This window comes from Anarhichas minor, unplaced genomic scaffold, assembly GCF_050575085.1.
Source record: "Anarhichas minor isolate MPS153535 unplaced genomic scaffold, ASM5057508v1 ptg000021l, whole genome shotgun sequence".
NCBI lineage: Eukaryota > Metazoa > Chordata > Actinopteri > Perciformes > Anarhichadidae > Anarhichas > Anarhichas minor.
In genome coordinates, this window is record NW_027466467.1 from 9,161,168 (window position 1) to 9,174,788 (window position 13,621).

Here is a 13,621-nt window from a genome sequence, read left to right on the forward strand (position 1 = left end):
GTAATGTGATCTTATTGTCACGATCAGGCTTTGCCCTGTGTGTTCTGTGTCTGTTTCTTTCTGTAGCTCCTCACTCACCTAATCAGTTCATTCAGTACACCTGCCAGTCACACTCACCTCATCAGCTCATTAGTCTCACCTGTTCACTCTGCCTAGTCACTATTTAAACTCCTGTCTTTCAGTCACTCACTGCCAGATCATTGTGTTTGTTTCCTACCTACCCGCCCGTTTTGCTCATCCTGTTCCCCAGTCTGTTCTGCTGGATTTTTCCCCTCGTCTTTTGTCTTGTCCTTGGATTACCTGTTTTTGTTTGTGAGCTATTAAAGACCTTTTTTTCCCCCTACTCTGACTGTCTGCGCTTGAGTCCTCATCATGCCCCGTGACAGATTGTCACGGGGCATGATGAGGACTCAAGCGCAGACAGTCAGAGTAGGGGGAAAAAAAGGTCTTTAATAGCTCACAAACAAAAACAGGTAATCCAAGGACAAGACAAAAGACGAGGGGAAAAATCCGGCAGGACAGGGCAGAACAGACTGGGAAACCGGGAACAGGATGAGCAAAACGGGCGGGTAGGTAGGAAACAAACACAATGATCTGGCAGTGAGTGAGTGAAAGACAGGGGTTTAAATAGTGACTAGGCAGAGTGAACAGGTGCACTGAATGAACTGATTAGGTGAGTGAGGAGCTACAGAAAGAAACAGACACAGAACACACAGGGCAAAGCCTGATCGTGACACTTATATGATGTAATGTGATCTTATATATGATGTAATATGTTACGTTATCTTATATGGGATCGTATACGTATACGATATTATATGATGTGAGTCGTGATGCTATATTATGTGACATTATGTGATATAGTGCGATCATATATGATGTGTTGTGATATGCATTCATTTAATGCTATGTGTTCTTATACAATGTGATGTGATGTGATATGATATGACATGATATGGATCTTATGGGCCATATCATGTGACAGTATGTGTGTTCATTACCTTTGCTCAGTCCAACTCTCACCTCACCCATGTTCAGATCCAACTGTAATCCACCACACCTCATTTTCCTGTCATCAAAATGAACCCCTCTTTTTTGGTTTCCTCCCCATCCATCAATCATCATTGCCCGGTCCAACTCTCACACAACCCTCAGCCCACCTGTTCCTGCTGCCCAGCTCTCATCCTAATCCATCACATCCAAAACAGCTGTGATCACCACTCTTCATCCTTCATCCAATCACAGTTCAACCCTCATCTAAACCTGATGTCCCTCTCTCTTTCACCCCCCCCCCCCCCCCCCCACGTGACAGGCCGTTCTAACCAGCTAAGTGGTAGATTACCAGCATTACCTCTAAGTCAGCCTCTCTTAGCCAGGCCAAGCCTGGTCAGCTGAGCAGTTTCGTCACATGCCTCAGCTGCTCTAATAAAAGTGAAACAAGCGCTCACGCAGTTATCTGAAATGCACTTGCTTAACTCATCAGATGGTGACCTTGGCACACAGGGAAGCAAAATCCCGCAGCATACACAAAATTATCTTAATGAGATCATTCAGGCTTTGTTTCTGTTTTTTAGCCCAGATGAAATGTATCAAGCAAAGATTTAGTTTTCTGTAGTTTGGACAGGATGCAATTTGTGTGTGTGTGCGTGCATGCTTGTGTGTGTGTGTGTGTGTGTGTGTGTGCGTGGAACAAGTTAGGAGTGAGACTGAATCAGATCCAGAAATGAGCCCTCAAAAAATCCACTCCACCTGACTTCAAGTTTTTGGTAATAATGAGTTAACATTCCCAGCACCACATGATGATCCGTGCATGTGCTGGTTCTGTGCAGGGTGTGTGTGTGTGGCAGTGGGAGAAGTCAGTGAGGGGAGGCATATCAGGGGGAGGGTGTGACTGTGGCCTGGTGGACCATAGCAAGAGAACAGTATGTAGGACAAGGCCCTGCACTAGCTAACCTATCCTGGCGAGAGCTATGGTTGGGCGTGCTGAACTTCTGCATGCATGATCAATGGCACTGAATAAAAAAGAGAGGAGGAATACAGCGGCATGGGGGAGGGGGAGGAACAAGTTAGAGCGATTTGAAAAGATACCGGTAGAATAAAGCAAAAACACTTGGCTTTATTTTTTTATTTTTTTAAATAACACTCAAGTTAGTCAATTATTTGTAAGTGATCATTAAATTAAACCCAACAACTACAAGAGAGCGAAGAGAACAGTTAGACAACTATGTTTAGCTTTTCAGCAACTTTGGCTGATTTTTTTAATGGGCATAACATTTTTTTAGATATTTTAAAATCTGGTAAAGTATGCAAAATGTACCAATGGAGTTTGTGTGTGTGTATGTGTGTGTGTGTGGGTGTGTGGGGGGTTGGGTGTGAGTGTGTGAGAGAGGTTTTCACTGCGCTCACATTGTACTTTTTTCTCCTGTCTGTCCTGTCTCCCTCCCTCTGTCTTGTTGTCACTCTGCCCCCCTAAAACACTGTGATAGTTTGTCCAACCCCAGTCTTGACCGCTTTTGTTTCCTTGACCACAGCTGACCCAGAGTGGGAACACATTGTCTGTGGGCGACCTCTGACCTGCCAGGGCCTGGGACCTGCTCTCCACCACCCTCGAGGACATTTGAAAGAGAGTTGAGTACGGGGATCCGAAGAGAAAAGAGTTCGAAAGGCAACTTTTGACCATCTGAAAAGCTAGAAGCTGTGGCTCTAACAGCAGTAAAGCTTTAGCAGCAGCTGTTTTTATAACCAGAAGCCATCATTTGCATGCGATGCAAAATGTAAACAAGCAACAAGTAGCTCCAGGAAGACCTCGTTGAATTAAATGCAGATAATGAAAAGGGACGCAGATGGAATGTTTGTTAATGGATCAAGACAAACAGAACAAGAAAAAAAAAGGTCTTTTAAAACGGAAGCCAAGAGACCGTTTTAAAGCACTCCATTTGCTGTGGGTGTTTTTTCCACCTGGCAGGTGGCGAGCCAAAAAAATCATTACATGAGAGAGGAGAAGGGAGGAAACAGGCACACCTGTGGTTGCGCCATGAGCCCCACCTCCGTTCTCCGAACACAATCCCTCCATCCCCCAGGGGAAGGTGTGGCAAAGGGAGAGAGACAAAGGGAGGAGAGAAAGGGAGAGGAAGGAAGAGATTGTGGGGGAGATTTACAGGTCTCTTCAACAGTTGACTGAAGGTTGAGTTAACCTTTTATTAATCGTACGCACACAAAACAAACTGGACTGACGGTGCTGGAAGGCTCTGAGAGGCTTCCAAAGGCGGCTGTGGGCTTCCTGCGTGCACAAGCAGACCACAGCCTATTTACCCTGATGACACGGGACTATTTCTGTCTGTCGGCTGTGTGAGTGCAAGCAGCAGCAGCAGCAGCAGCAGCAGCAGCAGCAGCAGCAGCAGCGGAGATCTTCACTGTAATACCACACAGACGGCTGGGTGGATAAATACAGGGAGATGCAAACACACACACACAAGCACAACAGAGATGCCGCACAAAAGCTTCTGGTTACAAATCCGCAGAGACCTAACACTTAAAGACAGATTGTCAATACTGCTCTCGCCACCGTGGAAATTGGTACGGGAGTCAGAGTTTGTTAAAAGACTGTCTATCCATCACTGTTGTACTGAGTGCATTATTAACTCCCAGATAACGAATTATCTGTTATCTTCTGTCACATCTACAAAGCTTTGCTTGGCATGACATTAAAGTACTGCATCCATTCAATCCTAAATGAGAGGTTCATTTAAAACTCACACATAATTAATGCCTCAACAAAGCTTTTATTTTTTTCAAAGTGCACTCTCTTGAATGACAATGTGAGTGTTTGAAAAGGTAGCAGCGACGATTAATTAGCTTTTCCTTACTTTTAAATTGGTTCATATTTACGTGAACCATCCTCTGTGTTTACAACTTCATATCCGCCCTGACCTCTTTCGGGGGTGAGATGATGTCACTAAGCAATTGCTGGATATGACATCATGACATACAGATGGAGTCACGTCCATCTTTGAGACCATCGTCGTGCCGACCTGAAAGAGAGGACTGTGCCGTGAGTCATCGTCTCTTTATCGGAAGATGTGATGCGGGTAATGTAGTGTTAAGACATGATGGATTTCACGCCGGGGCCGCGGAGCAGGACGGAAGAGAGAAAAAAAAGAGAGGATGAGGAAGTGTGTGTATGTAAGAGAGAGAGTGGATGAATGGTGGGGTTTTTAAGGGGATTGAGGGGGGGAGTGTAAGAGAGAGAGAGAGTTTTGTTTTTAGCAAGAAATCCATACCACCTCTCCCCAAAGTACCTCAGACACACTAACACACACACACATGAACAAGCAGCGTTGCAGTGCGTCCCTGTATCTCTTTTAATCCTTTTTCCACTCCCCCCTCCATTTCTTTTCACAGGACCCATCAACGCCATTCCTTCCTACTATTTATAGGAGACCACTGTCCCCCCTGTCCCCTTGCCTGAGTGTAGATCTGTGTGTGTGTGTGTGTGTGTGTGTGTGTGTTTCAGGGTACCCTCAATAAACCAGTACTTCTTACTCCTAATCTTAATGTGGTATGATTCAAAGGAAATATGGGATCCAGTTACAAAGATAGGTGTGTGTGTGCCTGTGTGTGTATGTGTGTGTGTGTGTGTGTGTGTGTGTGTGTGTGTGTGTTGGGGAAAGGGTGAATGAGGTTGGTTTATTCCACCTGTCAGGTTGTTTCCGGTCCTACAAGTCGATCCTCGACTGACTGCTAAAATGTATTCCACGAAGGCCTGGGAACTGACAAATCATCCCTGGGAAGTTGCAAAGTGTGTGTATTTATTGCTGTGGATGTGTGTGTGTGTGTGTGTGTGTGTGTGTGTGTGTGTGTGTGTGTGTGTGTGTGTGTGTGTGTGTGTGCGTGTGCATATGCTCAACATTTTGTAAACACTTGTTTGTATGATACCAACACGTGGCCCAGTACAGTACAGCTGCTTCACTTGCGTGCTGCAGTGTGCAGGCCCTCCAGCCTGATGGAAGGCTGTGATTATTGATTTATGAGCTCACAGTTAAATTGCACCCTGCTTTGTAGTCTAATCAGCAACTGACACATTAGAGCTTCACACCATTATTGTATGTATTTTAAAGGGGTAGTTCACATTTTGGGGAAAAGTGTGTGTCGAGTAAACTTGTGGGTGCAAGCGTCGAACTACAGGCTGTTTGAAGCTTCTGATGATACTTTGTGAGATTAGTTTAGTTTAGCTTTGAGGCAGTAAGCTAGTCTGACTAAACTTCTCTTTGTAATATATGTAATGTGAAAAGGATTGCTCATAGCCCCAAACACACTCAGGTCATTTTCACCCATCTCTGTAGTACGGAACATTTTGGGGCGTTTCAGGTCATTGTTCTGGTTTTTACATGTTTTCACTGTATTCAGTCTCACCGCGCTCACCAGCGTTGTTTCTCATTGCAGCAGGCAGCTGTTCTAAATGGAAAGACTTTGATGTACGCTACCTGCCCAGCAGAACAATGGCAGATAGATAGAGTTAATGACTAGTTGGTGAACTAGTGGGGCCAATATAGCAAAAACAAAGTGTGAAGTTTGGACTTGCACTCGTCTGGTTATCACAAACAGGACTCCACGCAGCTGCTAATGTTGCTACGTGTCTGCTGGCCTGGATGTGTAACTAGACAAATGTCATGCTAACACATTTGCCTTATGCGCGATAATATGTCAGTGTTGTGGGTCCAAAACTAAATCAGTTATTACTGTGAAGAAACAAATGTAATTATATCACATTTCTGAACACTTCCTGTTTGCATGGCTTCACCACAGCTGCGGAAGCAACGCTGGTATAGATTATTGGAGACCCCACAAGGCCATTAGCAGTTTTCTAAATGAGCAATGTTTGGATAGATGACAAACATCAATTTTAAAGTAAATTAGCAATGTAACTAAGACCATTTCAGCTTTATTAAGGGTGTAATGGTACTATTTGAATGCATACAACTAAACGTGAATGAGAACACCAAAATGTAAAGGGAGAGTAAAATGGGAAGGGTTTAGTTGGAGAAAAGATGGAGAGCGTCACAAAAAGGAAAGTAAAAGAAACAGAATGAGGAGGTTAACAGGAATAACAAGCAGAGTGTGTGTGTGTGTGAGTGTGTGTTGTATGTTTCAGTGTATGTGTGTGCAGCTGTGCAGTGACAGAGCGAAGGGAGGCGAGAGCAGAGGGGGTCCATTGTGAGTCTTTGTGTGGCTCAGATTGTCCTCTTCTCTGGGAAAGTGGAAACTCAATCCTCCTCTCCAGAGGTCTGGTTACCAGGTGAGAGAGGAGGAAAGAAAAGGGAAAAACAGAGCGGGAGAGCGAGGGAGGGAGCAGCGCTGCCATAGGTGTGGAGAGAGAAACCGAAAAGGAGAGGCGAGGGAGAAAAGACCATGAGATTTTGGGCATTGGAGCTGGAAACTGAGAGAAGCTGAGAGAGATCAAGCGATGAACACAGAGATAGGAAGAAACAGCCTGAGAAAGAATAAACAGAGAGCAGCTCAGATTTTGGTTTAAATCCCACAAGACTCCAAAAATGGAGGATCAAAGTGTAACAATCCCGAACAAATTTCAGAATGCATTGCGTGCTATTCAAGATCATCACATGTGGTCTGTAGACGGAGTCATTATGTGGAATTAAAATGATATTATCAGTGCTATGTCCCCTCTGCAGTGAAACCACAGCCATAGAGGAATATAAAGGGATTAGATCATGACCCCATCTAAAGTTTTGAGCAGATACAAATGTCGACGTGTCCCCATGTAATAATGAAAACTACTGCTGTGATCTTTTCCACAATCCAACATGAAACTAAACTGAAAGCAGTGGGCTAATTCATGACTTAGTTATAACATAACTCCTCCTAGTGGCCACTTTTGGGACTTCTAAAACTGCCAAAAAAACAGCTCAACTTCCTGCAACCTTTCTCATCCCCAGAAAGAAACACACATCAAACATCCTGTATCTGAAAATGTACATTTATTTTTCTTGAATCACTTTTTTTTACAAACTATATATATATATATTTGTACAAACACCACCTTTAACCCTGAACACCAAAGTTTACAAAGTACAAAGAGGAAGTGCACTATTTACTGGAGCTAGAAAGACCACTCAATTTCCAGACGTATTCCAACTTGGGGGGGGGTGTGATGTGACTTTAAGGACGCCCAACCTTTAGACCTTTCTTCTTTTTCACAGTATATCTGGTATTCAGTATTCCACTTCTTCTTTTTTGTTGATAACACCACACATGCATCGTGATATAACTCTATAACTCTGGCGCATTTGCAGAAATGTTTTTATTAATGTGCACTGTCCCGTTCAAATAAACCAATAAATAAATAAATAAATATCAGAACTTATGAGTATTTTCTACTTGAAATTTCCTTTTTGACTGTTCTTAATAATGTGCAATAATAATCGTCTTTTGTTTGGTTGCAGTCAGAGGTTACAATTGAATTGCAGCTAAAAGTTACCTGATTCATGTTGCTATCAATCAGAGAGAAGCAATGATCTCAGAGACCGTTAATCAACATTTTATATTGTTGATGTGTCTGTTTTTGTGTGTGTGTGTGTGTGTGTGTGTGTGTGTGTGTGTGTGTGAAAACGAGAGAGGAGAGGGAGTTGGGGAGGGGAATCGTAGGAGTGACCATGTGTGCTTGACAGGAGTGTTTATGTGGATGCTTTCGTTCTTTCTCCCCCGATATTGTCTGGAGTGGATTGTGGAGGCGGTAGCTCTGAGAACAGCTGCTTCTGACAAACACTGCGTAAACACTATGTGTGTCACTTGAGGATTGAGTGTGTGTTTGTGCGTGTGTGTGTGTGTGTGTGTGTGTTGAGGCGGTGTTAGGACACTTTTAAAATTGCTAACAGGGGACCGAACTATCTATCTAATAACCATTTGGTCCGTTTGAGACGTCACATGAGTGATGAGTCCTCTTCTGGTTTAAAACAGAACTGTTCATAATTAAAAACAGATACATTAACCTTCTTCAAACAGAGGCTTCCTGCTTGTATGTCGGAGCAGAGACTGATAGTGACCTCCTGGAATATCAGAAACAGTCCCTGAAAATGATCCCAGTGAATGTCAATTCATCTTTACAAATATAAGAGGCAAATCAACCGTGTCTGTAGCTGCTTGTGCATGTATGAGTGAATGAACGATGTGTGTGTGTGTAGAGCCATGTGCATGCATGTGTGCATGTAATATGTACGTGAGTCTATAAATGTGAATACATGTGTGTGCATTCACAGGTTTATGTGTGTGTGTGTGTGTGTGTGTGTTTCCTTCATGCTAGCAGGCAGACATCACTGTCCTCCGTTATACGCGTAGTCTGCCTTGTTGTGCATGACGAGTCTGTTCTCAACGAAATAGAAGCTGTCTGACCGGGTCTCATAAGGACACTCCACCATCTGACGGACTGAAAAACAGACAACACATGCATGAAGGGTTTGTTCCATATCCAAGCAATTAGAACCGATTGTATAAAAAATGTGAAATGATATAATATAATATATAATAAAATATAATATCATTGATTGTTTTATTATTCAAATGTCCAAATTCTTTGCTTTGCTTCACATTGGGGCACTGATGTCCCTCCATAACAACAATAATATCACAATAAGTCGCTAATTAGGAAAATGATGTATCAGAAAATATTAATGGCATCATAGTTGTTGTCACATAACACAAGTGTATTATTTGAGCTTTTTTATGTGAAAGCATTAAAGGACAGTTTCAGATGTATGCAGGTCTGTGTTAATACAATACTAACGTGCACATAATGCACATTGAAAGATGAATTGGCCACTGCAAAGTAACTACACTATAAAACACACAGAGGACAGAAATAGAGGACAAATCCACAGTCCTTGCTCTGTGCAGCCTGAGCCAATGTGAGGCTTCAGCGGTCTAAGCTTGCCAAATCAAGAGGGTATCCTCCAGAGTCAGATATTTTAGGATGAAGTTCCCTCTGTGTGGCTCCCCCAGGCAGCGTTTCCTTGCTGACCTGCAGCAGAGGGATATTACTTGGTGCTTGCATGTAGGTTTGATGCTGGAACTCAAGCCTGCCAATATACTTTGATGGACCACAGAGAACAATATACCCACTTGATTTGCTAAGATCAGACTGCTGAAGTCTCACCGTATAGCTTTAGAATGCATTCTTTTAAGGCCAGCATGTAATGGAAATACGTTGGAGGCGACCAAGAGCTCTTTGAATGTACAATGTAGGTACTGTATTAAGATGGACCACTTTTTCTCATTAATATGAAACTCAGAATCTAATCAGATCATCTACTCTAGAGTGGGAGCTTAGTGTGGAAGAGTTTTTGTGTTCGCAAGAATGTGTCTACACATAGACGGACACACCGATGACATACCGTGCTATGTATCATAAATGAGGGTTTGTGCATGCATCCGCAATATCATAATGTTGGATAAAATGATGCAACATGAAGCATAAATACTGTGCATTAGGTTGAACAGAATTGTCCCATGGTAAGCGAAAGAGATTGAAGATTGGGTGCCAATCCCCTACAGCCTCTTCAAAATGATGAGCTCAATTATTAACTAAGCTTTACTTTTGTTAGAGTGCGGCATTGTGACACATAGCTAGTAGGGAGTCACGAATCTCCTTTATGGAAATATCATAAGTAAAAAAAAGGCTGATCTGTTCTTTTGGTGTTTGCATGGTACACAGAATACATTAAACAAATTTCTGTCTTCTCTTAGATATTCAACATTTGGATAATGTGACCTTCCGAACTACAATATTCTTGTTTTAACACAACAGTTTTTAACTAATAATGTTGTCTATGAGTTAGGAAAAGACGACTCACCCAGGCTCTCCGACAGCTGAGGGAACTCGTAGATGTGCTCACAGGTGTTACGGCTGTTTGGGATACAGAACCCAAAGTCAAAGTCAAAGCTCTTCAGCAGGTGTTCGCGGAAGTAGTGCCTCTCGATCATGCGGAAGTTGTTGAAAGGCCGGTTCCCGACTGTGAATTCCACCCTGATTGAACGATACAGAGAGAAGGGAGACTGGGACGTTCCAACAAAAGGTCTGTTCTTCTGTAATTATTATGTTATTAAAGTCAAACTGCACCGGTTCAAATGAGTGTCTGTAGCTCTAGTGTGCAACTGTTTCCATTGTTTGGGGATGGAACAGGTGAGTGTGTTTTTCTTAGGTGTGTGCTGGTGATGTGTGAGTCACTCACGTAGCTCCCACGGTCCTCAGCCTCAGGAAGGCCGGGGTGAACTGGTAGCGTACAAATCGACCTGCGCTGGAATCGGCCTCTCTGTTCTCCTCGTCGTCCTCTGAGACCCACAACATAGGACGGAGACATTTGAAATAAGTCACAACGGGGACTACTTTTGATCAAAAGGACCATGGATGTTTCTGAACCTGAAGGGATATCGGCATAAACGCATTCATTTTAAGATGAAAACAAGAAGAGTGGTCAGCAGGGTCATTTTTTTTAAGTGCTCAGGAACCAAATACTTCCCAGTCAACAGCTCCATTAATAAACAAAAAAACACTAACATGAAACAGTACAAGGAGGAGGCTGATGCACATTACCTGTATTTGGGGGTTTGGCAATCTCAAACAGGACAGTGCCTGTCTCCAGGTCCCTGATCTTAAAGCGCACAAAATCGATGTTATAAATATTGTCCTCGGGTTTACAGAGGTACCCTGCAACAATGATAGACAGCATTCAGGAGTTTAAAAAAAACATAGAAATGATTTACAAGCCATCGTAGTTCATGTGTGTACATCCTGAAGGCACAAACAGGATGCTCATGCACAAAGATAACATGCAAAACACTGTGCTTGACTTTGTTAACACTCAGGTGACATGGTCTTGCTTGAAAGTAGACACACGCAACATTGCACACGTACAGATAACCATGCGCCCTGACCATGAAATAAGATATGGCACCGCTTTTATGATTGCTATGGAGCTACTGTGGCATTACAGAGCTATGCAGGAAAATAAGCGTGTGTGTGAAGCCAACAGGAATATACCGAATTATGTGTTCTGAAAAGGTTTTGTTTGGTGAAAAACATTGATTAAGAATTCACACTTTAATTGAACCTCTACAGTGTCCTTACATTGCAAAAATCATATGTTGCCTCAACAGCTGGGCTGTACAACATTAATGAGGATCTACCACGTTGTTATTATCTTTGGTGTCAAATTCAGGCCCTGCAGAGGTTCATCCTGATCTGTGATGTCACTGTAGTCCTCTGTGAGGTCATCTGTAGTCCATTTGACATTTTTAAAGAATTTGATGTCATAATCTCAGTACAATTAAAGTTCAAGTGTCCATTGAGCTCCTTGAAAAATAGAAACACTGTTCTTTCCATTATTGACGATTGTCTAATGAAGTCTAATAATTGATTATGATGTCAGTTATGTATTTTCTCAGGTAATTACATAACAGTTCAAATGTAATATCATTTTTAAGTCTCCAGTGCTCAACAGGACGTCATTTGCTCCAGTTTTATGTAATGTGTAGATTTGTTATATTCTGTGTGGGTGACATTAGGTTCAGATAGTACTTGATTCAGCACAGGACGCACATTAAGCATCATGTGTCCATGTTAAAGCCACAACCAGGGACAGGACGTAAGAGAGAGGGAGACTCAAACCTCGCGCGGCCACCCGCAGTCCTAACACGTCCTCCGGCGTGATGTGTCCACTCTGTGTCCGCAGGTCTTCCTCCGTGACGGGCCTGCTGTCCATCTGGCTCCTGCGGGACTTGAGCCTCTTCAGAACCCCTCCGCCGGGCTTGCGGTCCCGCGGAGGAGCCGCAGTGCTGTGCCCGCCGCCGCCGGGGACATTTTCAGCAACAGGCGCGTCGCTGCGGGCTTTGGCTCCGCTCATCGTCGACTCTCTTCGGCTTCGCTCCCTCTGTGTGTGTGTGTGTGTGTGTGTGTGTGTGTGTGTGTGACGGGTGTGTCTCCGCGGTCTCCTCCACCGATAGACGCAGGATGAATAAGATGGCGTCGTAGAGCGTTTAGATGTCGGATGTCGAGAAAGCTGTCGGTGAACGGTCAAGCTCTTGTTTTTGTAAGCACATGCTCTACAGTTGCCATGACAACTCGTCCGGTTAAAGCCACAGGAGGGTGTGAAGTGGTTCCTCGAAACGTCCACCAGGGGGCGCTGGACCGCTCTCCAAGCCTACCTGAAGGTCCTTATTTACTATCAGGCCTACTAGTAATAACACCAATGCTACCACTAATAATAGTACTAACTAATAATTATAATGAGGATATCCTCGAGTGTCAAATATGTCAAACCCACAAGTGATAATATACTATTATATTGTTTGATTATTACTGTACAATAAATCACCTTGGGCCAAATCAATCACAAAACTATAACACTGTTACTCTGTTGTTTGGTTAAATCTTTGCACTGCTGTTTAGTTAGTTTATTTTGTATTCTTCTATTTCATTGTATGTATTGTGCATTTTACATTTGCATTTTATATTTAACATTTTTCCTCTGTTATTTTATTTAACTGTACCATAATTGCTGCTGTAGCGAAAAAATGTCCCCTTGCAGGATTAATAAAGTAACTATCTATCCATCTATTTTTCTATCTATCTTATTAACACTGATACAATGACATGTAAGCAGGATCTTTAATAGTGTAGTTGGTTGAGGTGGAGCTCTGTGGTACATAAATACAACTTTACCCTATTGTATATGTATTATGATTAAAGACAATTCTAGACAGGCCAACACACACACACACACACACAGGTGAAAATCTGGGAAGTATTATGTCTCAGGTTTGCTGAATGGCATCGATCACGTGACTTGTGTGTGACGTTTCGTGTCCTAATGCACAGGCAACGCAAATTTAACACAGTAAAAGCCCAGGTGTCATGCAAATGAAGGTTAGGCCTCGTGTGTTACAGGTGATGCGCACCTCCTGCTGTTAGGATGTCCCCAGGTAGCCTCAGCAGTCAGCGCTCTCCACAAAGCACTGATATTCATTCGTCCAAGTCCTTTCAACTTTGCTGTAAAGTAGCTTTTCTTCTCAGTCAGGAGAACCTGTTCATCAAGTCCACTGAACAGCGTACTTATTTCAAGCTACAATGAATTCAGAGAGCACTTCCGGTCCAAATTATCAAAATAAAAGCGCATATCGTAAACACTGTCCATATTTACAGTTCTGCTTTCATTTTTAAATCATGGTGAGTCATGTCACCTTCGTACCTAAGCATTACAGAAAGGCCTATCTTTTCAATCTTATATTTAGTAATATTGTATGAATTTACAGAGAATTTACAGATTGGATTTTAAGCCAGAAAATAAACACTTCCTCTTGGGGGCTCGTTCTATGGTCCCCTAATAAAAAAATTCAGTTTACTGAATTCAGTTCATTGAAACGCTGCACAGAGCTGACTCCGTGGGACACAATGGAGACAGCGTCCTCTCAACAACGGTCTTGTTAAATGATATCGTGCTTTTATTTTTGAAGTAACGCCACTTCCGGTCTAACCGCGTCTCTCTGTGTGTAACTTGACGCCCGGAGCAGCGTGGCGGGCAAGAGGGAGTGTCTGCTGGGTGCAGGAGCAGCC

At 43.0% G+C, this 13,621-nt stretch overlaps 1 protein-coding gene across 1 annotated transcript; it reads right to left on the reverse strand.

Moving 5' to 3' along the window:
- Positions 1–7,576: 7,576 nt before the first annotated feature.
- On the reverse strand, positions 7,577–13,085 carry LOC142954732 (protein unc-119 homolog B-like). Its single transcript, XM_076095933.1, has 5 exons — positions 11,678–13,085; positions 10,604–10,717; positions 10,242–10,341; positions 9,864–10,036; positions 7,577–8,440 (listed from the first exon to the last, which is right to left on the reverse strand). The coding sequence occupies exons 1-5, from the start codon at positions 11,910–11,912 to the stop codon at positions 8,328–8,330; spliced, it is 735 nt and encodes a 244-aa protein (XP_075952048.1). The 5' UTR covers positions 11,913–13,085; the 3' UTR covers positions 7,577–8,327.
- Between the last annotated feature and the right edge of the window lie 536 nt (positions 13,086–13,621).